Here is a 27386-nt window from a genome sequence, read left to right as displayed (position 1 = left end):
TTATTCATAACAACATAGGAATACTAAATATGATGCTAACAATAATAGTAGATTATGAAATATAATTCCAAAAATATTAAAGAAATTGTGCAATTTACATCTTTTTTTAACAAAAGATTTGAGTGTGAAACAAATTAGTAAAAAAAATTACAGAAGTATTTCAAATGGAGCAAAAGGCAGCAGAAAATGAAACTGCCATTCTACAAATTGATTTAAGTCTACAAGTCAGAAAATTTGAAGATGATTTTTGGAAGTATGTTAACCAAAAAAAAAAAAAAAAAACCCAAGCATCACCATATGTAGCAAATATATTTATTCTAGTTTTGGATCTACTTATTTCTGTGAATCAGCCTTTTCCTATTTGAAGTTAACAAAGACTAAACAATGTTTTGTGTTGACTGATAAACATACTAAAGACTCTTTAATATTGTCTTTGTCAGGACATAGATCTAATTATGATTCCTTGGTTAAAGATATGCAAACCTAATCTTCTCATTAATTAAAAGTAATAAAATATATTCTTTTTCTGTCATTCATTTAAATTTTTTGCTAACACTGCCAATCAATAATTTTGTTGTTTAAGTTTATCTGGATGTTAAATAACTATTTCTTTTAAAATCTAAAATACATATATAATAATAATTTAACATACTAAGTACACCCCTCTTGCTCTCTTTAAAATACGCCTATGACAAATAGTCGATCGCAACATGCATTTTTTAGAACAAAGTAGATCACAAAGTACACAAAGGTTGGCCTCCTCTGTTCTATAGGATTTAAATCTAGAAATCTGCCTAGCCAATCCATACAGTTACTATCCTCTCTTTCTAGACAGTTGCTATCGTTTATAAAAAATGAATTCAGGACCAACTGCACCCTCAAAAAGGGAAACATACAGATCTAAGATTTCTTCTTTATTTCTTATAAAAACCACAGGACTTCTGTCAAAGACACAAAGGTCTCTGTCCCCTTCAACATGATATTGCCCAGACCACCAAACTCTCCGGCTGTACTGGTCTCTTTCTTAGATGTTGGATGACTTCTAGTGGGTCCTTGACTCTCTCCACATGAAGGTACGCTAAAAATCAATAGTTAGGTTGAGCTCAGACTCATCTAGGAAGAGAATGATCTCCCTCTGATGTGATGCTCTCTGCACTAGGTTAAATGAACTCTCTTGCATAAAGAAGCGAGTAAGATACAAGTAACAGGTTTTTTTCAAACAAATATCTCTCATATAACTTTCTCAGAACACTAATTCCTGAAATGTTTCTCCCTGTCATTGCACAGAGATCAAGACAGTTAAAAAGCTGTTGAATTCCTGTTATACTTCACTGATATGGAAACGTAATGGTGAATATCCTTGCTTTCCAGATAATTTTCAAATACGTGGCCCCATGTGGTCGTGCATTGTAGTCCATTAAAATGAACTCAGGGCAAACAGCACCCCTGAAAAGTCATACAAAGGGCTCCTGCCTGTACCTCTGGGCATTCACAGAACCAGTGTCAAACTTGCATGATCAATGCCCAGACTATCACTCCTCTACCACCATATTGGCCCCTTTCAATGATAGCGCTGGGATGGTGTCAGGTAGCAGGTTCCCTCTATATCATTAAGAGCCAAGAATCAGGTTGTAGACTGAAGCTGGACTCATCTGTAAAGAGAACATTAGCCCACTGTAGCTGTGTCCAATATTGGTGTTCTATGCACCATTGTAAATGCTCTCTTTTGTGGGAGGGAGGAAGGGCTTTCTGGCATACATTCCTGTGTCATGGTGCCTTTTGAAACTGATGTTCCTGTGGCAGTAGCAAAGTTACAAAACAGTTGTGTAGCTGTAGACTTTCTCTGCCGCTTGTCTGAAAGTACCGAATACCGGTCATCATTAGTCATTGTGGATCGTGGGCGACACTGTCCTGATCTTCAGGATACTGTCCCTCTGTTTTTAAACTGATTCCACAAACTGGAGATGACACTTGATGTTATGTTCTCTTACAATCTAAGCTTGGGACTGCCCTGCCTCAAGTGTGTCCATGATTCTCCATCTCATACAGCAGCAGTAATATGTGCTCATTTCACCTAATAAACATCAAAGAACAAGATTATGCAAGAAAGACAATAAAAATCACAACTGTGTAGCACAGCAGAATGAGCTGAGCAGCTGGACACAGAATTTTATACCTCCCCTGGCACAGCAATGCCTACAGGAATATGTGAACTCATTTCAACAACACCAGTGCCACAGTAACATTGTATCACAACCAATTTCAGAGGTTTTGTGTGGTATTTTAGGAGAAATGTGGGAAAATCTTTACCATCTTTCAATTTTGTACACCAGTATATATTATTTTTAAAGTAAAAGTTTTAAAGTAAAGTTTTAAAGTAAAAGTTTTTTTGTTTTTAAAGTAAGTAAGAAGCTTTATTCGTTTCTTCCCCCCCCCACTTGTTCACTAATCTAAAAGAAACTTACCACTTCTCATAAGCCAATCTCCTCCACCTTTAGCAAAAAGTATTTTAGAAATGGGGATTCAATATAGCAAAATCTAATTAAGAACTAACTGCAGATGACTGCTTACTCACATTTACAGCAAGTAAATACATATAATTTTTAATTATCGTAATTTCCGGAAGAAACGCCGCGGCGTTTATGTGTTTAAAACTTAAATTTTCAGCCGATGTAGCGTTTCTACCCATGCGGCATTTAGGTGCACTAAAAATGAAATATTTCCTATGATGGTCATTGTACATAAATTGGATGGCCTTGTCATTGTGCATAGACTGGTGCTGTTCCCACATAGAAGACCACCCAGTTGCTTTTTGCGAAAGTTTAAACGAGATCTCAGAACAATAACATTCTTCCCCCTTTCAAATCAACATTGTCATCAGTTTGAATAGTCTCTCTCCTCTGCCATTCGATGAATCTTCCAAGATCCATCCTCTCCCCACCCCTGCCTTTTCTGCAATTTTTTTCAAAGGCGGACACTACTCCACCTGCCTCACAATAACAAACTCTGACGTATTTCCCCTTCAGCATGAATCGATTTTTCTTGCCAGATACAGATCCCATACTTGTTGGATAGTTTTTAAGTAAGAAGGGAGCGGAAAAATTTTGAAAATGTCACCTAAACGGCACAGAAGCTATACTGCTGGTTTTAAGCTTAATGTAATTTCACGTGCTGAACAAATTGGAAATTGAGCAGCAGCTCGAGAGTTTGAAGTGGACGAGAGTTGTATTCGACGTTGGAGAACTGAAAAATAACTTCTTAAAAATATGACACAACGAAAACGAGCCAAAAGAAGTGGTACTGTAAGGTGGCCGAATCTAGAGGACCACCTTGCAAACTGGATAAAGGAGCAACGAGGAAAGGGAATGGCAATTTCGACTGTAAAAATTCACTTGCAAGCAAAATTTATAGCAAAATGAATGAACATAAATGATTTCAAAGGAGGTGTAGCAGATTTATGAAAAAAAAAAAAATATTTCTGTGCGTACTACAACAGTCGGGCAACAATTACCAATGGACTGGCAGGATAAGGAGTCTTTTCTAAAATATGTGACAGATATTATTGACAAAAAAAAAACTTCGGTCACAGGTAATAAATATGGATGAAACACCGTTAACTTTCGACTCTCCTGGAAACTAAACTGTTGATGAAACTGATGCAAAAACTGTATCTGTGCTTACGACAGGGCATGAAAGAACGTAATTTACATGTGTGTTAGCCTGTGTCGCAAGCAGTGACAAGCTAAAGCCGACGATCATTTTTAAATGAAAGACTATTTCGAAGGGAGATTTTCCTAATGACGTAATTATTTGTGCAAACGAGAACAGCTGGATGTGCGAAAAAATCATGCATGAGTGGCTACAAAAAGTTTGGCAGTGTCATATGGGATCTTTTTTCCAACTAAAAGGGTTATTGATAATGGACTCCATGTGTGCTCATTTACTTTTAGTGAAAACCAGATGTCGAAAATTGTCCACGACCGAAGCAATAATTCCTGGTGGTTTGACAAAAATCTTACAACCGTTAGATTTGTCAGGTAATAAATCCTTCAAAGCTGTAGTCCGAAAGCGGTGGGAGTGTTGGATGAGTGAAGGATAGCATACGTATACCAAAAGCGGTAAAATGCGTAGAGCATCTTATGAAGAAGTTGCGAAGTGGGTAGGAAGTGCATGGAAATCGATTAAAACATTGTCAATAATAGCAGGGTTCAAAGAAGCTGAAATTATATCCTTAGATAAAGAGACTGTAAACCAAGAGGATGAATGTGACGATCTGGAAGACTTGGACTTAGATCAGGATTTACTAAATCTTTTTAATTCAGATAATGAAGTATCAGATTTTGATGGCTTCATGTGATGTATAGCTTGCTGTAATTCCTTTTGTAAGTAAAATTTAAAATTTCTTTTTGTCATTTAAATTTAATATTTCGCAACATTTTTAAAATTTTGCAACATTTTTTTATAATATAGTCTGAGTATTACAAATATGGACTTCTTTAGTGGGTAAACGTAAGTATATATACATATATATACATGAACGCAAATATATTTTCCACATTTCTAACCTTTAATTTATTTCTGTGTTATGGTTTCATTTCATGCATTTTTCTTAACTGATATGTCATATATCAGGACTTAGGTTGAGATTTTGCATCTATACGGCCCATGATGATGTCACGCACAATTTAATCTATTGCAGCATTTACACTGATGCGGCGTTTCTGTGCAATTTTCTGATGCAGACTTTCTTCCGGAAATTATGGTAATAAAAAAGGGTGATGAATTGAAAACACAATGATTAAGGTAAATGAAGTACATTAGGCTGGGTTATTAGCAAATCCACAACAGCTACCTGTCTAAGAGGAAGGATACCTTCATAAAAAAAACTTTCTGATGGAAACAGGCTCATAGTCATGTTACACATGGGGAAAATTATGAAAACCAAAAATACAGCCAGCCCTTTATATTAATGATGTTATACATGCTTAACTAAAAGACACTGATAGTGGGAGCTTTTGCAGATGGATTATCTAACTGTGACCATAAAAAATATGTGCTTAAAAATGTATTTTCAACCATTTTATGTATCAAACTCACCACAGATGAAGCTTTGGACAACAGTCATGCGATTTGTTGTAAGGGTCCCTGTTTTATCAGAACAAATGGCAGTGGCATTACCCATTGTCTCACATGCATCTAAGTGTCTCACTAAATTGTTGTCTTTCATCATTTTCTGTCAAATATGAAAATTTCAGAATGTAATTTTAGCATAATAGAAATAAATTAAAGTGAAATCTGAACTGCATATCAAAAGAAAATTTTATGAACAAAAATTATTTTAATAACTCACCTTAACTGAATATGCTAATGCTAGAGTGACAGCTAATGGAAGACCTTCAGGAACAGCAACAACTAACACAGTTACACCAATGATAATAAATTTGACAAGATAATTCATGTAAAATGGACTCCAAGGGCGAGGATTAATGACAAAAAATTTCACAGCAAAACGAATTACAAGAATAAGAACAGTTGAGATAGCTATCGTTGAACCTAAATGGGAAGAAAAAAGATTTACTTATGAACACACATATATAAAAAAATTCAATTATAAAGGTTCATAATATTACATTCAAGGACTAACTATAGCTTTCAAAAATAAATTTGCATGGAAACTTTTGGAATTCCTGCACAACTAATTTTAATTGAATGTATGGAAATTTCATAATGCCCTAGTATGCTGTGACAAAAGTAATGCTCATATATAGTGACAATCAAATTTTAAGAAAAAATTTGCTTCAGACTGAATGGATTTAAGTTTCCACTTGGGAATTATCAATATATCATGGCTTTTTTTATTTTAAAGTAGCAGATTTTTAAACTAGTTTTAATTACTTTAATATGCTTAATAATTTATCCTTTTATACTTTTGCATATGTGTCTGAACTTTTTACAAAACTGCCATATAATGAAGGAAGCATACTACCAATTCAAAATTTGCAAGAACAGTAAAACATGCTCGGATATGCAAATATTTAGCATTTCACAATGTGTAAACTACAAAAAGAGAAATTAGACTATAAAAGCAGTATATAATGGCAGGTTAAAATGCCTAACTTTCACTCAAAAAAAGCATTTACTTGGTATTTTTTGCACTGAAGGTTGCTTTATGTCTCAGAGAACCGAACTCTACCAGCATTTCTTGAAATTTGATTGAAAAAATTTGTAGTCTACAAGTAAGTACTGCAAACTTTCATACGATGCAATAGCTGTTCACACTGGTTGAGATCTAATGACTGTTAAGAGAATTTGCAATCAGTGGATCCAGGACAGCCTTACACAGAATGTCTGTAGTGTAAAATTTTCAGCAAGCTGACCTTGCTTTGGTTTCCTTTGACACAGCAGCACACGATGCAGCATCATAATTGCCACATCCATGCATCGAAATACCAAAGAGAACAAACACTAAAAACTACATTCTTTATCATCTTACAGCTCAACACCTGGATTGATAACATCATTGGGTACATATTCAATTAATCTCTAACCATATGTGAGTTATCTCTAGTCACTCTGACTAACCACAGTGACAAGAATAAAGTTTTATTTTGAGGTTTTAATGTTAATGGCTACACCATATTTTCAGGGCTTTGCCTTACCTTCAATAGGACAACGCAAGATCGAATATTGCTTGAACTCTCCTTGTTCAAATCCCTGCCTCAGCGAATATGTTTATTTTTCACTAATTCAAAACTTCTAGTCATGTTGTTGTTATCATGCCAGTCTTCTTGCAGACAGACTGGCATGACAACAACTACCAGCCAATGCAACAGATTATTTCTGACACAGAATTAAAGCCTCATGGACTGCAAAAATCCAAAATGCTGACCAAAGTCTATTCAACATCATGCTCAGTCATATTACAACTATTACTGCTGCCAAAAGTTGGTGCTCAGAATACTTGATTTCCGCATATTTTGCACCTCAAAATTATCTGAAATTTTAATTTTTTAAAAAATAAACATATTTGGAAAACAACAACAACTCAAAAAAAAAAAAAAAAAAAAAAAAAAAAAGAGAGAGAGAGAGAGAGAGAGGGATGATTCTGCTAACTTTTTGTCATAATGTAGCAAGTTTAATGCACAGTAGTACATTACTAAAAAATAGGACTTTTTTATTGACATTAAAAATGTATATATTCATAAGCTCTCAATACAATCATCATTGCTGTAATCAACACATCAAGCTGTAAATGAGTATTTTAAAAGAACTGAGTAATATTGGATTAGAAATCATAAAGAATTTACATGAAAAACCAGAAAAACAAAAAATAAAATAAATAAGATAAAAATATGAAACCAAAGTTTTTTACTTTGTGCCATCTTATTCTGCATGTGTAAGGAAGGGGTCACAGCATGAAATAATTAATAAACCAAATATCAATAATGCTTCTGAACAGCACAATAAATAACCATCAGCAATTAAGGATAATTTTTAACCATTATAAAAAAATTCAATTTAATAACATGTACAGTTATCCATTGCTCACTCACTCTAGCATGACAAAATTAACTTCAACATTACAGGATTCTCTAAAATTTTAAACTACTCTCATTTGACATGGTTTTGGTTGAACATTACTGGATTCTCCAGAAATTTTTATGTTGAGGATCAGATCGAGCAATGAATAATTCTTTCTATTGTTAAATATAAAGTTCTTTTAATTTGGCCAAATTTACAAAAATGACCCTAAATTATCAATGGCTATTCTTTGTGCTTTAGAGAAACATTGCTGAAATTCAGTTAATTTACCATCCTGCTGTTTCCTATGAGATGGTATGCAGTAAAAATAAAAGTAATAATAATGTGTAAACATCAGAATAAAAATAAAATTCATGAGAAATTGGAATAAATTGCAAGGAAACTGTAAGTGCATGAATAGTAAAAACTAATACCTCACTACAGGAAACCTAAATATCCTCATATTTCCCTTTAATTAAAATCTGAATAACAAAACTGATGTAAAAATATTAATAAAATAAATAATAAATCATTACTGTTTCTGATCTTGCTGGTCCATTTATGGAGGGAAAAAATTTATGAATACTTTAAATAGGACAAATTATCAAAATTCACCATTAATAGAGAATGAATTGATGTCTCCATGTCTATGCAGCTCCATATTTACAGAACAAAGAATTAAAGAAAAGAATAATATAGTGTAAAATAGCAAAAAATTGCAGATACTGTTGTGTAGATCTGAAATTACCAAGAGGCAGTTAAGAAAAAAATGACAAAATCAGTTATATATGAAAATAATATTCATAAGTAAATCAAAATAAAACATATTCAGAAAAAAATATAGTAAAGTGCAAGCAAATAGACTTAAAACAATCGCACCACGCATGGCAAATATGAAGCAGTTTCAGAAAAAGTAGCATTAGTTGTTTAAATTAAATCGGAAGACTGTATTGTATTAAAAGCTTCCAAGTACTGTGTACTTCAATATTCACACATGTGCAATTTCCTTCTAACTGATTCCAGCATATCATGTATGCTACATTTATGAACATGTTTCCACATTTTTACTGTTATTATTCTTATGTTTGCACACATTTATGAATGCTTTGGGTGATGGAAATTAAAAAATCATCATGAAATCTACATATACTTTACATTACAGCAGCTTTAAGCACATTAAAAAGCCAGTTACGATTTAAAATTTGTCTTTCATGTTTCGTTTTCCTACAAATAATATGTATCTATAAATTAACTGCATAAAGAAATCTAAAAATTTAAAAGAAGTCATATAACTGAAAGTAAAATTTGTGGTTTAAATTCTGTTGAGCATTATAAATATTCTTCAACATAAAAATTCATTTGTTCTCCATGGTTGTGAAAGACTTTTAAGCACCTCAATAAATGATATTCATTAAAAATAATTCATAATATATACAATTATTTACTTGCCTGCATAACCAATTTGTATAGCTAATTTGGTTAGCTTTGTTTGTAAAACAGATTGTTCTTTGCGTGGATTACTTTCTTGTTTCACGGGAACAATCTCTGCACCAGATGCATCTTTATTGTGAGGTTTGGCAGTAGAATCATTTACTAAATGAGAATTTCCAGATACAGCGGCTTCTTCATCTAATAAATAAGATTCAAAGATAAAAACTTATTTACACACAAAAGGCTTCCCAAATTCTTATCTGCATACAGAAGGTCAAATAATAAAAAATTAACTGTAAGGGAATATAAAACACTGTTATTTAAATTTCATAATTTTAATATAACACTCATCAAATTTGATAGCCACTATTATATGAAAGGGGGAAAAGGCAATTTTGAGAATATGAGAAGCCAGTAAATAATGTAATATATTTTATATTTTTAAATAATTTTCAACTAAACTACAAAAATTAATTTTCATAATAAAAGCATAAATTACTAAAATTTTAAGAATTTGGCTTATTTATACATAGCTACAATAAAATGTTTAAAATTTGGTTTCAAAAGAAAGCATTTTTCCATCAGTGTTATAAAGTATGAGATGTCATAAGTTATAAAGTAAAGAAGAGAGCAAACACGAATTCTTAATTCCTTGTTCATATATATGATAAAAATTTTAACAAAATGAATATATTCTGAAATTTTTCTACGAGCTTTGGTTGCTATGTACTCTAAACAAACTTATATTTTACATGAAGATTTTCTAAAAAATTTTTTAGTTCGGGAAATATTTAAAAATATTATTAAAAATTATTTGCACTTATTTAAAATATTGTAGCTAATTTTACAAATGAAACTTGAAATAATAAATAAACTGATTTAAAAAGGTTTTCATATTTAAGTAATACTTCATTTCAGTACATTTAAAAATGATAGCAGATAAAAATATCTGCACATTAGTAAAATATTTATAATAATATATAAAATTTTATTATATGTGAATAAACACATAATGCCAACCATATGACTGCTGTCTATAAATGGTTACTGTTTAAGTAGCCTTCAAAAAAGTAAAAATGTTTCAGAATATACAAACAAGAACATCATAAAATTATTCATAAAAATTTTTTTCAGAAACCATGCATAATAAGCAAGGTAAATAAAGCTAATAAGAGGAATTAAAAATTTTATGTACACAATACCTGGCTTAAACCAAACATAAAAAATGATTACAACAAAAGGAACATTAAAGCAAAAGAAATATTATCAAGCACAAAGTGGATAAGTTTTATGAAATCAGTTCACTTTTAACATAAAATTTTATAAAGCTCAGAAAATGCATAATGATAATCATGGTGATTATAGGTGAAACATTTGAATTTAAAAAAAAAGATTTGAGATTCGAGAACTCAAATTTTTGCAATTTTCTCATCTTTTGAATATATTTCATTCTAACACCACAACACATTAATTGTTTTAACTTGAAACTTTGGAAAGATTAGATTTACTGCTAACCATCAGAAACATTCACTGAAAAAAGAAAGCCACTGCTGTAATTTTAGTTTACCTGGATCACAGCTGTAATTTCAGTTTACCTGGATCACATAGAATTATGCTTTGACAAGCCTGAGTGCTATATTCTTAATTTTCTAGAAATAATTCAATGTTCCAAGTTTATTTATGTTAACTCTAGAAATAATCATTTCTCTTCTACACTTACTTTGGCAAAAGTGGAAAAAATTTGAAATCAACTGTATTTAATCAAATTAATTTGAGAAAATGAACTTTAAGATGCAAGATATTTAATTATGTAAATCTATAATTAAATTTTATTGTATCTTTTTAATATATGTAGGTGTATTTTGAAAAACTCTATTCTTAAATTTGTTTTTTATTAAAGGCAAATTTCAGATTTTTCTTTAATTAAAAACTTTAAATACTTGACTTCATTGCAATGAACTGCGAATGTAATGTGAATGCAAAGATAATGACTGCAAGTAAAAAGAATAACAACGATGATGGTAATTTACTCTGAAAGAAATGAATTACTATTAAATTACTGGTTCACATTAATGAAATTTTAAAATAAAAATATACCTCTTTACCATGAAGCACAACTTAATTCTGCAAAATATTCAGAATGTTTTGAAATGCTAAGAGTGAGATGTTAATGCTCAGAAAAGGAGAAGAAAAATAGAGCATACCAGTTACTCATGAAAAAAAAAAAGGTTCTAAGGCAAAAAATGAGTTATTTGAATTTTATGAAAAAATTAATTCAGTATATCATCTTCTTTCACTTTTACATAAAAATATATAAAAAGATATAAAAAGATACAATTTTACAGTTACACCAAAGTAAGGAAAAAAGAAGTAAAAAGAAAAAAACATTTAGAGAAGTCGTGTGACTGACTACATATGATTAACATAGTATTTTTGTAAGAAATATGTTAATCATTACATTTTTCTTGCTAAAAAAAATTTTTAAATTTGTTTTGACTTTTTCTTTTTTAATCATTTATTTTGATATTTTTACTTAATTATCATGTTTACATTAACAAAAAACGCTACTTGAAAATACAAATAACTGAGACATTTACTTAAAAAATAATGTTATGATAAAAGCATTCATATATGTAAGGTAACAAATATGTAAATCAAAATTAACCCATAATTCTCCATCTATTCTAAGATCGTAGCTTTTCTAGACTGCATCATTTCTAGATCAATCCATCTTGCATAATGCTGATGACATAGCTAACTTGGAACCTGAATTCAAGATTTTGAGAACTGAAACCTTTTTGATCTAAACTAAAACCTTCTCTCAGTGTGCCTCCATACTGGATAACTGTGCACTCGTAGCTTCAGCTCTCCTGCAGTGAAGGTGCTTTCTATTCACTCCATTTGCTTTGACGTGCTATAAACTATGCCATTATCTAAAACATGATACTCTACATAAAATTGTGGAGCCCATAATCGTGTGCGATGAAAAATGTATTTTTTGATAGTTAGTTCATATCCACCAAAGCGATATTCAATTTTGCCACATCTGTCTACAAGTCTGTCCTTCGAGTGTCATCTTTCTAACTATGCAGTAATGTATCTCCAGGAAATAATGCAGAGAACTATCCTCAGTCTGTTACAGCTTACTACAAGGTCACCTTTTTACATATATATATATATACAGAAACACATACAGGAAAAAAGAGAGAGAGAGAATTACTTAAATATAATGCTTTAATGTTCCTTTAGCAACTTTTTCATTTATTCTCAGTTTTCTATTTTAGTTTCTTGTTAAAACTACTCAAGACTGATTTCATTTACTCCCAAATAATAATTGTTTATTAACCCCATTATCATTAATAAACATTTTGAAGTTTTATAAGAATGCAGTAGGCTGAAATACAGTTACTGTTTCATTTCCTCTTAAAAATACCATAATATTTGAAAACTGTTTTTCAGCACATGCAGTCATTAAAACTAATAAAATGTTTTCATATATCTATAATGAAATTCAGAATGAAAAACAAATTATTCAAGGAAACAGTTTTCATGAAAAGATGGGGGAAAGATAAATGTATATTTGGTATGTTTGTAAGAGAAATATATCAAAGAGGAGGAATTTCAATCTTAGTTTGAAAAATTGCTTTTCATAGATATCTTGTATAATAATCGGGGAGAGAAAAAGCAATAATAGAAGACAAAGCTTAAAAATATAGAGAGAAAATTGTGCAGATATTAACAGTATTCAAATTCGCAATCCGAATACATGCATTAAGAATTAACAAAATTCTGCAGGAACTTTTACTAAATTTTTACTTAAAAAGCAATCTAAAATAAATGACAAAAGGAAACAAATGAATGGAAAACATACAATTCTTTATTATGTTCCATGCAACATAAATAGTTTCACTTGATACCTAAATAACTGATGGAAAAATATTGCAAGGTATATTATCACCTGAAATGGACACAGGGACTGTCAAGGGTGAACATTCCAATGTATTCTTAGCATCATTATGCCATGCTGTTAGTGAAAATAAAATTGCTATAAGCAACAGTGAAAATTAAACAAAACTATAAGTGCACATATAAGTTTCCATAAACATGCAATTTTTATGATTTTGACATTTTTATGAGTCTAAAATAAATTTGGTGCAGATACTAAACAAAAATAAAAATTGTACTCGAAGCACAAACTATAACATATAACTAGAAAATAAAATAAAATTAACATTGTTAGACATGAAACTGCTGAAAGCATACATATACGGCTTAATCCTTGTTTTAAGCAGCAGTAAAATCATTACTTATCAAACATGTTCAAGTTATTCATAAAAATACAAAATTGAGAATTCATTTTAAAAAGATAATCAAAATCTTGATACAGAAATGGACAAAATGTAACATTTATGGTATAAATCCCCTCCCAAAATTTGATAAATCGTATCATGGTTAATTAAGTGAAAGAAATGAAAATATTTTAACCCTTAGAGTAAGGATAATGGAATTTTATTATTAATACTAAAGAAGACTGAAGTATTAAAATAAAATTCTCAAATGGAAAGCATGACTAAAGCTAAATTAATAAAAAACAAATCTGTTTTCCGATTTCCTGCAAATCTGTAAAACGATGTATGATAAAAATTAATTAAAATGTAGAAAATATTTCTTTTATAGCATTATTACTGAAGAAAAAATTTAAATTAGAAACAAACTGACAAAAACTAGCATAAATATGAAAATACCGTAATTATGAGCTTAGAGTACACATAAATCCTTCTCCCCCCTAAAAATAGATATAAGAAAAAGGATCAGCCAAATTTTCTTTCTACCTACACATTTAGCAATAAAATTAAAGAAAAATTTAAATGATTATTAAAATAAATTCCATCAAATAAAGACAAAATAAAATTTAAAAAATTTAGACATAATAAATTTTGATAATAAATTTTTGATTTTCAGATGAAATTAAAATATGGCTATGATATACATTGATTAATATCAACTTTGCACTCAGAAAAATATGCTTATGCTGTTAATGCAAGTGATTCTTAGAAGTAGATTCAATCTTCTGAATTCTAGGCATTCTAGACTAAATATTTGTTTATATCTAAGATGCAAATAAAGTTTGAAATGTTTCCCTTTTCTTAGCAATTGTGACCCACCTACACATAACCACATTTTATTATGATCCTCACACGTTACTTGTATTGAAGTAAACACAGAGAGAGAAAGAGTAAGAGCTCTGAAAGTTTATTATTGTAAACAATATTATGTATGAAACAGTAATGAATATGTGTACACAGTTACTCTTAACAATTACCCACTATTAACTATTTATAGAAATTAATTGATAATTATAAATATATTAAATTACTAGCAGCTTTGCTGCCAGCCTTCGTCTGGTTTTAAATGTACCGGAAAAATGGCTGAAGGGAACACCAAACGTTAAATTTAAAAACTGTGTAGCATTTTACTCTGCAGAACATTTTACTCTGCAAGCCTGGAAAGCAGAAGCATAACAGAGATAATGTGGATTGGCTGGTCTTGATTAACCTTCCAGCACACGTGCTATGCGAAAAGTTTACAACAAATTCCGCTTTTAATGCAAATTTTTCGCATATCACAGTTGAGATGTCTAAAGGTGATTTCTATTCCTCATTTCAACCCTTTCCCACACCTTGGAATGTGCCAACAGGAAGCTGTATGAATTTTGGTTTTTTTTACTGGGCTTTTGTGCTAAGTGGCAGCTTAATCATAAAAATTACGACATGTACATGGTCGTGGGTGAAAATTCGGAAAATATTTTTTTCTTAAATATATTCTTAAATATTGTCATTTTTGGTTATTAACTGGCATGTATTATTTTAATTTGTATAAATTCTACTCTATGATTTTTTATATTAGTTTTCATAATGAAAACAATTTGCATAACCAGCTGCTTTTGCTTACATTCTCACAGAATTATCTGATGAAATAAAAGAAGACAAGGAAACATTAGGATGTGAGAATAATAGCGATTTGAATGAGTAACATATCGCAATAAATAATATCTGCAGAGAATCTTAACAATATTGCGAATGATGATGATGATAATAATGATATAAAAAACAGAAATGATGACGATATGTTTCTATGTTGGTAAGAATAAATATTCCAAGTGGCGAAAAGAGAAGTATGCAAACTGCTCGAAGACGAAAAAGATGAATATTATTTATTGAATAATAAGTATTACTTGGCCTAAAACACCATGCCATGGATATAGAGGATGAAATGGGTTCATTTTTGAAAATAATTGATATAAATATCCTTCATGAAATTTTGGAATGTACAAATAAATATATAAGTTTGCTAAAAGGCAAATACTCAAAAGACAGAGACTGTACTGTTACCTCAAGCCAGTTAACATAAAACCATGCCAAAGGATCTTCCTGAAGAATTTATATATTTGTCTTATAAAAGAGAATCTTGATTGGTATGCCAAAATCCAAACACTGCCTTCCATTTCAACATTTCTAAGTTGAAATTATGCTACTTTTAATGATGAAGTGGCAGAGCAATACTCATCGAAACAAGGAACATGCGGTTTGCGTTGTCAGAGAGAGAAAGAGAGAGAGAGAGAAAAAAAAAAAAAAAAAGAGAGAGAGATCATCAGCATCTATGGAAATGCAAAACATGCCTTAGCTACACGTGCAAAGATCATTCTGTTACCAAAATTATTTGCATGGAATGAAATATGAACTTTGAACATTGAACAATCTTTAGAATTCTGTTTTTCTATTTTTATTCAACTGTATTCTATTTCTATTATTAGTATTCCCTATTTTCTTTTATTTCTGTTTTTTAGAAATAAATAAAAATATTAAAATTAGTTTAAAATTACTTTTTGTAACTAGTAAGTAAATTTCCTTGCATAAGTAAGTAATGTTAATCTTGTGTTTTTCCCTACCAAGGTGAGTGTAGTTTCCTTTTTTATTTGTCTATACATGCCTTTGATGAGTATTAAAACTAGCTTGGATTTTAAAATGTAGATATTTAATAAAAAAATTTTAATTTTCTATAATGAAATAAATCATTGCCTTTCCACCTGACTACAAACATTTTAAAATAATTTACTTTCATTTCAATGGTACATCATATGTATTTTGTACTAATAAGCTTAATATTTTATTTCTTAACAAATTCGTTATCAACATTTACTCATTTATATTGTTTATTGTGCCAAAAAGGATAAAATAAGAAATGTCGCAAATAATGTGACGCGTACGTGCTCATGTAAAATTGCGAAGCACACATGCTGGAAGGCTATGAATGCTATCTGCAAAAAAAGGAAGATTTGGTTTCATGGTGGACTTTTAAGGGAAAACTAGTTCATATTGTTAAATATTCCAAACAGCACACAAGTTTTATGCAGTTAGCTTGTTAAGACACAAATAAAACATGGAATGAAATAATAAAGAAATCAACTGCTTTAACCATTTGGCCAAAGATGGAACTATGAAAAAAAAAAAAATTATTTGGAAGATATGAGTGCCAAGACAATATTTTTTCCTAAATTGGTTCAGAAATAAATTAAAAAGATTTTATTGCCCATTATTTGGCAGAAGAGTTTATAAGAATAAGTAACATTATTAATTTTGTATTTAGTTAGATAATTTTAGTAGAATTGTAATTAAAACTATTAATTGTATTTTCCTCTGCAATGCAGCACGGGACAAATATTAAGACAAAAAAAAGTAAAAATACAGAAGCATGTGCATTTAACATTTAATAAAGGGGTATCTCTTTAATTTGTATTGAAATTGGATAAATGTACTTGAGTACTGTGTTAGTTGTAACTGTAACAACATCCTCTTACTGATTTCTAGAAATCTCAAGAAGCAGAAATTATTAGAAATTTCTTGCTACCTAATGAAAGCTATAAAAAGCCACAGACAGAAGAGTTCATTTGTTTAGTTAGTTGCTTAGTTACAGTTATTGTGAGTTTGGTTCTGTGTGAAATAAGCTATCTTAATTAGCTTTCTCTTTGTATTGTGTTGCATTTTAGCGTTTTTAGTAGTTTGAAGTATAACTACTGATTATTACTACGTAATACTGTGAACACTTGTACAAATATCTCTGAGGAAAATTCCAGCATTTTTTTTTTTTTTTTTTAAATTTCTTTTGATAAGAAAATTTTTTATTAATCTTTTATCGAACTTGTGCATTCAATCTATTATCAACCCATACGTATGCAGGAATAATAATTCAAAGATTTAAGAAAAGATACTATCATCTCATAAATAAAGGTTTTATGTACCCATATTGACTCATACTTTCATAAGAATCCTAAAAAATGCTTCATTGAACTCCATAGGAAGAACATAAAGGCTTAAAATGTGAGAATAGTTATAAGATACTTTCTCTCTCCCTCCCATATGCCTTCATGGGGTAACTGAAAGCAAATTCACTTTGAATTCAGGAGGTTCTAGTTTGAATCCAGCTTTGTACTTTTCTTCAGTTTCATGACATAGAATAGTTCTAAAAGACTCTAAAAATGGTACCCGAAATAAAAAGGTGGTGGATGATAATCTGTCACCACCAGGATTTGGCGACTGGGTCCCCCTACCTCCAGTCGCCCTTTAAAAGTGGAGTATATATAGTATTTTCTCCCTACTTTCTGCCTAACTTCTCAATTTAACTGGAAGCATGCTTGATGCTTATTTGGGAAGTCTGGAGGCCACATCCTGGTGAGGGCAATGTACATTTTTCATGTTTCTTGCATCAATAAACCTAATGATGCTACACATTAATTAATAGAACATTTTCAATTGCACATGAAGCACAGTATTTGCTGCTAGTTCACCTAAAAAAATAGAAAATAATTTGAGAAACATTCAAAGATATAGTACTTATTTGCTGGCCATGTGTCTCTGACTAAAAATGTATTTAGTTTGTTTTCAGATTTTTAAAGATCTGGATTACAATAAAGTTTTTAGTTCTTTAAAATATTTGGTCCTTAAATTTTGTAATTTTTGGTCATCAAAAATACCTTATTACACAGGATGTTTCTAAATGAAAATTGGGGTTTTAATGCTCTGTAGTATTTATTATGTAAAACAACTCAAACAATTCTGCTTGTTGGTACGCGCATGAGCCAGAAAGTGCTGGTAACAAAATGTCGACTACTGAACAGAATGCTCTTTCTGTTCTGCAGTTGGCAAAGACTGAATCTGTAGTTGCTGTACGATATGCATTCCGGATTAAGTTCAGATGTAATCCCCCAAGTAATAATAACATCTGCAGATGGCTTCATCCATTTGAAAACAAACCACAAACACTAATCAACATAGGGGAAGAACTGAGCTATTGACTTGATGTGTGTCGTGTGTGTGTGAAAGGTGCTCACATTGAACACTTGTAAGTTTGTAGGTATAACTGTTACAGTTGCTCTTTCATTTCACGTATCAATTATAATTTTAAGTTTTACGTAATAAATACTACAAAGCGTTAAAACCCAAATATTCATTTAGAAACACCCTATATTTTAAGATCATTGATGTTAAGAAATTTATTTTTCAGGTATGTAAATTCTGACTTATTTGTATCCATTATCTATACAAAGTACTTCCTAAGTCTTAGCTTAATGGGCAATTCTTGGGAAATACAAAATTTCAGGATCTAAAAGTTTCCATTTAACCATATTTCACTTTTCTAGCATGAGCAATGTTTGTTTTAGCCAAAGTTTTCCACAGATTCCTCCTCTTTTTGGAAATGAAAGCACAAAACTGTAGTTCAGAAACACAGGTGACATTCATAGTTTTTAGCAAATGGATTTGGAAGTGTAATACTCAAATGAAGAATGATATGCTCTTTTTAAAAGACACAACACAAGATACCTTTCTAAAAATGTATTGAAGTTGTAGTCTTCCTAGCAAAGAGCACATCCATAATTCAAACACGTGTGAATAGAAAACTGGAACTGTGAAACAATAACATCAATATGAGATAGGTAAAATTGCTCATGCCATGGAAAATAAGAACATTAGTGTAAATAAGATAGTAAGAGAAAAAAAAAATTAAATATCGCATGAGCTAATGTTACTTTTAGGAGTACTAACTATATTCATATAATCTGCAAGCATTCCATCAAACAAACTGGTAAGAAAAATTAAAAGAAAAATCAAAAACTTAAGCAAAACATCAGCAATATACTATCGAATTTAATAGCACAGTGCACAATGTCAAAAATCACCAACTAATATTTTTAAAAAAAAAAAAAAAAAAAACCCACACACTTTAATTTTGATACAATGTGGAAATTACTGAGCCAAACTTTTCGATATGTTGAAGAGACTGGATGCCTGAATTTTTTCTAAACAGATTTCAGATTTTCTGTGAATGGTATAACGGATTGAAACATCATGCTGAAATATAACTTTAAGAAAACATCTCACAGACAGCGAAAAACAGGAACCACTAGGAAGGTGAAAAGAAACATACACAGACACATACAGATGTAACCCCCCCTAAAATGTCCTTCCCGACATCTAGAAATTATTCAGAGACATATATTGTACTGATGTCTAAGCCATAATCAAAAGCATTCTGCAACTGGTTCAAGATGGTTCATTAATTATAACTGCTAAAAGAAAGATAAGCTGCAAGAGAATTTTCTGCAGCTATAGAATCTCAAATATCCTGATACTATTGCTAAATTTCAAACATCCTTTATACATGCAGCCTCCAAAAATCATCAAAAGATGTTATGAAAATGATGGAAACATGTTTAATCAGGCATCATTTTGAATGCAACACTCACCTGCACAGTTTCATATGCAGAAACATGACTGATGAAAGACACTGAGATGAAGTTCTTAATCTTTGCATAAAATTTATAGATGAGTAGTAATTCCATTTTAATGGAAGACAAAGCTCATCAAAACAATTTTATGACTCCACTCAGAGTGTCAACACTCAATTATATACAATCAATATAGATTTTTTAGGATTTTTATCCACCTTATGTCCCTATTTGTTCCAGATATGATTTAGTGTGAATAAACTTTTACATCAGGCACCTGTAGATAAACGAACATAAAAAATTACTAATCAAACAAATATAAAAAATTGACGCAAAGCTTGTATTTTAATTATATGTATCTATATTTTGTAGTAAAACCAGCCTCAAAGATCGGCAAAAAATTTAATATCAGGATGTTAATTTTATTAGTTTATATATGAAGTTGTGTAGATACACTTAAACTAATTAATTAAAACAAATAGGGAAGTATGCCATGAAAATGTGTAAACATGCCAAGATAATTATCTTTTATTTTAAATTTATTTGCAATATAAAGTAAGATATGGTCGTTTTTTAAAACTGTTTAAGGAGTTTTTCATTCATTTTTTTTAAACTGTTTGTTAACACAGGAGTTTAAGAACTTGTTAAAAGAGAAAAAAAAAAAAAAAAAAAAAAAAAAAAAAAAAACTATACATTATCATTTAACATTATATTTTCCAAGAATTATGCCTTATTGCCACTTTAGTTAGACACAAAAACTCTCTTAAAATCAATGTTTAATGATTTTTCACATGCACATTCTGTTCGTGAGATCTCTTTCCTTGCTCAAAGAGATACTTTTTTACACTTTTATCCCTCCAGCCTCTCTCTTTTTGATCATTTCATATCTTTGGCTTATAGAATGTTCACTTATTGCCATAAGGATTTTTCTCCTTTCTTAATGGCAAAGCCCGCTCTGTGGTAAGCCATGATTTTCTGTCAATGTTCAAACTCCTTATTCATTTTCTCTTTTTAAACCCTAAAGGTTTGGCCAGTCTCTTTAGCAAATGCTAACATTTAATTGCATTAGTTTCCTATTTTGATGATGTGCAGGTTACTGCAAGTTTGTATGCCATCACGCAAAAACCGCTCTAAGTACAGAGATTTACCCGAGTTTGAAAGAGTTTTTTCAAATAACTTTGTTCCATATAGTGCCAAGAAAATGAGCTATTTAACCACAATGGATGATAGATTGCCAAACCATACAATAATATACAAAACAGAAATAGAAATTATTATAAGATGATTGAAAAACTAAAATAAAATTGAACTTGAAAAATAATTTCAACTCGCAAGAAAGATGGAATTACACAAAAAAGCGTGAATGAATGACTGTACAAGTACACAGCTTGCCATTGAAATTACAACACCATGAAGGAAAGCAAATACAAAAAAGATATTTATTGTACTTAAAAGTGTATGGCATGAAGACAAAATGATGAAATTTGTAAGCAGTTTGGGGATTTAGAGGGGTGTGAAATTAGTAGAAGCAGCTGCTATCCCTGGCAGCTAAAATGGCCCTTATCCAGTTAAGCATGGGGTGTAACTGGGCTTGGATGACAGAAACTGGCAACTCATTCCATGCTGCTAAAGTCTACGCCACTTTCCATCAATCCTATTAGCTAGGGAGGGGTGGCAGGCCAGTCTCTCAGCAATCCGTGATCAGATGGTTTTAATGGGTGACAGATCTGAAGACCATGAAGGACAAGGCAGCAATCCAATACCCTGCACATCGAGGAAGGTCAGAAAATGACGCGCAAAATGTGGTCTTGCATTAGCCTGTTGGAAGATGGTGTTTGGCAAGCCTCGAAGATAAGGCACAACCACTAGATGGAAGATGTCAAAAATGTACAGATCTGCATTTAAATTACCATCAATTTAAACTAGAGATGTATGTGTCATGTACCCAAAGGCTGCCCAAATTATCACACCAGGTGCAGGGCCCCTATGCTGATATCGGATGCAAGCAAGCCACGTGCAATTCCCTCAGAGCCTTCAGACACGTGCACGCAAAACTGGGCCTCATCTGGAAAGATGACATTTTAATACTCTTGTATCCAGCTTTGTTGTTTGGCACACTAGAGTCGCCGTCTCTCTCAATGCTGCACTGTCAAGGGAAGCCAAAGTAATGATCACCTTCCTAATAGTCCACGCTGCTGCAAACGTCGACGCACCATACGAGCAGATACTGGGGGTGCCGCAAACTTGCCCATTTTGTAATAACTAATGGTCCATGATATGGTTTTATGGTTTTGTAGGGCTGACCTTGCAACAAGTCTGTTCTCTTGGGCATTAGCCATGGGAGGGCATTGAGATCCTGCATGCCGTTCAGTATGACCCTCTGCAATCCATTGATTCCGCATTTGCATGACAGTGGTTGGACGTCAACCAGCGAGATGGCCGATATCACTGAATGATAATCCACCCTCTTGAGAGGCAAAGATCCTGCCTCTATTGAATTCCGACACTTGCTGGTAAGCATTTCTCCTTATTACTCGAGGCATAAGACGATATTCTGAGCAAACTCCAACCTTACAAAGTGCTTTTTGAATGTGAAATCCACGACACAACTTTTCTTTAATGCAATGCTTCTGATGTTGTTTCTCCCTCCTGCATTGTCTAAATGAGCTGAAATACTAATCATTTGCATACTCCCACCTCTTCTTTCTTTCATGTGATTTTGACGTTCGTCAGATCTGATGTAGCAGTTTTAATGGCCAGTAGTGTAATAAGTTAAAAATCAGTATTTTTAACCTAGAGATAAATCACAAACAGCGGCTTCATGGACATAGTTACTGTGATATTATGCAGTGGGGGGGAATAAAGAAAATAAATATTCATATGCCAAAACATTACAGCAGTGTTGGATATTTCTCATTTTTGTTCACAGTATAGTCTGTCTGAAATAATAAAGTCAGATCCCATTACTCGTTTTCAACAACACTCAGAGACCAAAAGTACATTTTCCATATTCAAGATTTGTGCTATAGCTAAACGTATTACTTGGAATTTTATAAAGTGGCCCCAAATTTGATCCTAGAATATGAGACTAGTCAAAAACAGACAGTTGCATAATATATATGCTTAAAAGACTATAGTTAAAATAATTATTTTTGTCAAAAATAGAAAACATAGTACACTTAATCATTATCACAGCTGTTATGACAAGGATAAATGCTACAGCATTGGAAAAATAGTAGCTCTAGTATTAAATAATAAATATTAAATTTTGTAATACTAGACAATAATGATATAAAATAATATATTACATAATACATTACATCAAAAGAAATATAAAAAGTAGATGACACAAAGCATTTTGGCTAAAATGTATTTCAGCTTTTCAAGAGTATGAGCTACTTATACAAAGATATAATACAATTTATTGATGCTGCACAACACTACTTTTATGCATGCAGTAACTTTAATAAAAATTAAATTTTAATTTACCTTATTCAGTTAAAAGAAATTAATAACAATAAAAATACTTAAAATATGTGAAGAAAAAATAGTTAGTAATTTATATGCAAGCATAGTCAAGTAAAACTACTAGAAAACAATGCATATTTAAATTACATGCATTTGTTTAAAAATAAAAATACCCTTTTATTTACTATCAACCACAGAAATTATTAGAAATAGATTGTTATTAGAAATTTAAAACTAAAACACAATTTATCATTTTAACCATTTAGAATTCCTATTTCAATTTTTTAGTTGGAATTTCTGCAATTTTTCCTGTGAAAATCAAAACTAAACTACTTTTTTTACTATAAAATAAAGGAAATATCACATTTAGACATTCCAATTTGACTTCTGCCAACTGTGAAGAAAAGCCCACAGTATCTGCCAATTTTTTTGCATTATCAGGTTGCTTATAACTCCCAAGGCTGAATATATGGAACAATCAGATATCAATAACAATGTTTCAAATAATGCATTGAGGATTTTTTAAGTTAAAACTTCTCTCAGTTGCAACTCTGAAGTTATTTAATAACTTTTTTTTGCTTTGGAGAAAGGCTAATTATTATTATAAATATTCCACAAAATTATATACGTGTGCATTCGATTAAATTATCTATTACTAACTAATATTCATTAAAAGTTTATGGCTCATTAAATATTATGCAAAAAACATTAATAATTTGTAACATAATGATGTTTTATCTAATCTTAAACATAGCCTGTAATCTAATCCTATGCAGATTAAAGCAAAAATACTAAAACGAGCAAAATTATTTCATCACTAAACACTAATGAAATTTATAATTAATTTAGTGGCATAATAATAGCATATTTCAGGCATGTAGCCAGGGGGTTGCCCTGTGTGCCCGGGCACCCTCCAACTTAAAAAAAAGCGCTAATTAACACTTAAAAAAAGCACGAATTAATTCTCAATAAATAAGGCTTAAGTTTTTTAAAATATTGCTTGCCAGCTTCCCAAAATATTCCTGTGATAAACAAAAAAATGAACGGAAAATCTACGATTTTTCATTTAGAAGTAAGATCCTTCCTCAGCTAACAAGTGGCGGGAAAATGCTTTGAAGCTTAGGGCACACTTCCAAGTCATAAAGCTTTTGTTTCTATTACAGCTTTGAATAGCCCTCTGTATCCGGTTCCACTTTCCCTGTAGCTATCAAGCTTAATATCACTAAAGAAGAAAAAAGGCCCTTTCGTTTCGGACCAAGAAAACACAGTAAAATAATTTCAAGCGATTGTTTTTTTTTACATTAATTTCGAATTACAGTTACGTCAACAAATATAGCAAAAATATTAAGTTTTTTGGGGGGTGGGGAATAATGTAGAGAGCATGCCAACTTCGATGCTTTCAATGCGATGAATTTTATTTTATTAGTCATCAACAATTTAAATTATTGTTATTTAAACTGATCTAAAGGGTAGTTTTTAAATATGCAGATAAAAAATTCATTCACTGCCAAATAATTTGTTTTATTAAAAAATATATAAAAATATTATGTACCCAAAAGCATTTCAATAAACAGAATTAAAACACAAACACTTTCTTTCCTTTAAGAAGCACTACAATGCATGCTGAGTAACAGCTAAAGTCTAACTACTACGGTCATTAAGTAATTAATTCATTCATTGGTTCTTTCACATTTTTTCATTTGCAGTTCTTACAGTAGCATACAATATACAAAACATAAAAATAAGTTTAGAATTTAAGGAAGGGAAAGAGAGAAAAAACTATTATTACAGCCTATGGAGCAAATTTCTTTTTATTTCTTAAACATAGAGATAATGTACAATAAACATATGAGTTGGAAGTCGTAGATAATGCACGGTGGAGTAATTTCACCACGATGCATTCTGCAATTATTTTTGTGAATTTCAAGACGCATTCTGATATTGTGACAAAGTCAAATTTCTCCATGGCCATCAAATACACCCATGACTTTCAGATTTCTTTCTATTACTGCTTGGCCACTTTTAATATAACATTGACTGGTGCTACATCAAAAGACTTCACCTGATCCAGCTAAGTTATTAGTTAGAAAAACCACAACAGTGAGGAGTAATGTGAGAACATATAGAATCCTATTTACCTGGTGCAAATTGAATTTCTCTACATTGCCTAATCATTAAGTAAAGAAAAATTCATGCCTATGTACATATATATGTATGTATACTCCCGAGATTATACAAAAATGACAGCACCTACAGCCACAAAATTTTGAACTCAGACAGCTTCCAATCCAAACATGTGTACATTGAAGTCTGAATTTTAAAATTTGGTTTTATTTTTTATTTATTTCATATTTTTGCGAATTTAACAAACTTTTGATTAAAAAGCTAAATTATTTAAAAGCAATGTGTTCCCACTTGGCAAAGTGGAAGCTATTTATCTTTCAAATTTAATCAGAAAACTCAGCGACATAAAAATATTGCTACTTGGCAAAACATAATATATTTGTTATTTGAATTTAATTAACAGTTTCCATGATTTAAAAGAAATGTGTCATCATTCCACAAAACATAAGAATGCATTTTTCTTTTAAATTTAATCCCTCTGTTCTAGATTAACAAATTAGGTGATTTAAAAGGAGGGACAATAACTTCCCATGGTATCAATAAAATGAGAATTTGAGTAGTCTATAAGTATACGTATCAGTTTAAAAATGTATACGATATAATGGATATTTAGCAATACACCTATTATTCATATTACTATTTGCATCTGAAACAGTAATAGATAATTAGTTAACTACAGATTATTCATATTACTGTTTGTATATGACAAACATTTTTTTTAAGAAATCATTAGCATAAATCGTTGGCCACCTGATTGCTAGTATAAATATTAAACCCCAGAATATTCATAATTTTGTACTTTATCCCACAAGCATCCAGCAAATTTTGCTTCTCGCCATGACAAAACTTTTACCGTAACAAACAATAATTAAACTGCATAAGAACAACTGTAAAAGATGAACCAAGCAACAGAATATTATAAGAACTGAAATATCTTTTCTTACATAATTAGAGAATTCAAAATCTTAAAAAACAGGAATTTAATTTCATGAAAAAATATAATAAAGCTTTTGTGGATTTTTATATTCTTATGTTACACAAGATTTTCTTTTTACTTTCCAGAAAATCATTACTATATAATTCTATTTATTAAATACTATACTTCTTAACAAGCTAACTTGAGAACACATACAAGGCTAGAAGGACCTTTTCACAGCTTTTCACCCTGTTCTTCAAGTTATCAATATGCAGCAATTGCCCATGGATATTCAATTCCTCCAATTTGCTACACATTTGGCGACTTCTTGCCAAATTCAGCATTCTTAAATAACAGTCTTTTTACACGATGAAGCAGTTAAAATTGATAGTTCATTGTAGTGTAAAATGTAGGGCATGTTATTCATTGCCTTAATTTATATGAATATTTTCACTATTATCTAATTATATCCTGTATTAATTGTTTCCTAAGACACATACGCTTCCAGTCAGGCCCAGATAATCACCGTCTTACAGTACATTTTATCCTTTCTATTTACTGTTAAAAATAAAATGAATAAAAAGACTGGAAACTAAGACCTTCTGATTGCAGTCTAATGACCAAAGAGTTTACCATTAAAAATTTCAAGGTAGTAGAAAAATATTAAAACTTTAAAATTGTAAAACAAACATAAAAATTAAGAAACAAATGATCTTATACCAATATTTAATTGTATACCAATTAATTCCTTTAATTAATTAAAATTATAACATTAGAAATGTGTTATATTAGTTACAGCAAAGCGCGAATGTTCATAAGAACTAAAAAAGTATAAAAAAATATTCTCAAGTGTTCGAAATGCATTTATTGCTTTTAAGACATTTACCATATTAATTAACGACTGTTTACTTGTATTTTAAAAATAAATAAAAGTTTTTATGCTTTGATGAATGAAACATCTATGAGCAACGGGATGTTAAAGATGCGTCTTTTGCTTCACACAGGGAAACATATTGCTTTTACATCTCTCATTTTATAAAAAGCAGACTGATTCAGTTCTCTGAGAATCTGTGAATTATATTTTGTCGTGTAGCACTGTATAAGCTGGGTAAAAACCATACATTTCCTTTGAGGTATAAAAAT

At 30.8% G+C, this 27386-nt stretch overlaps 1 protein-coding gene across 13 annotated transcripts in view; it reads right to left on the bottom strand.

Annotated features, from left to right (window-relative positions):
* LOC118194695 (plasma membrane calcium-transporting ATPase 2-like) overlaps window positions 1-27386 on the bottom strand; it is a 472379-nt gene that overhangs the window by 82992 nt on the left and 362001 nt on the right. For 11 of the 13 annotated variants that reach the window (XM_035365870.2, XM_085812726.1, XM_085812727.1 and 8 more), the window contains 4 exons: window positions 12911-12976; window positions 8971-9150; window positions 5351-5553; window positions 5098-5233 (listed from right to left, as the gene is read on the bottom strand). In XM_035365870.2, coding sequence (XP_035221761.1) covers window positions 5098-5233; window positions 5351-5553; window positions 8971-9150; window positions 12911-12976 — 585 coding nt within the window. The remainder of the gene's footprint in view (window positions 1-5097; window positions 5234-5350; window positions 5554-8970; window positions 9151-12910; window positions 12977-27386) is intronic. The other 2 variants (XM_085812728.1, XM_085812729.1) reach the window with 1 other exon arrangement.

Source organism: Stegodyphus dumicola, chromosome 3 (assembly GCF_044657685.1).
Source record: "Stegodyphus dumicola isolate Sdum_Otavi_A_Nest chromosome 3, ASM4465768v1".
NCBI lineage: Eukaryota > Metazoa > Arthropoda > Arachnida > Araneae > Eresidae > Stegodyphus > Stegodyphus dumicola.
Note: the sequence above shows the minus strand (reverse complement) of the source record. Positions and strands in the feature narration are given on the sequence as shown.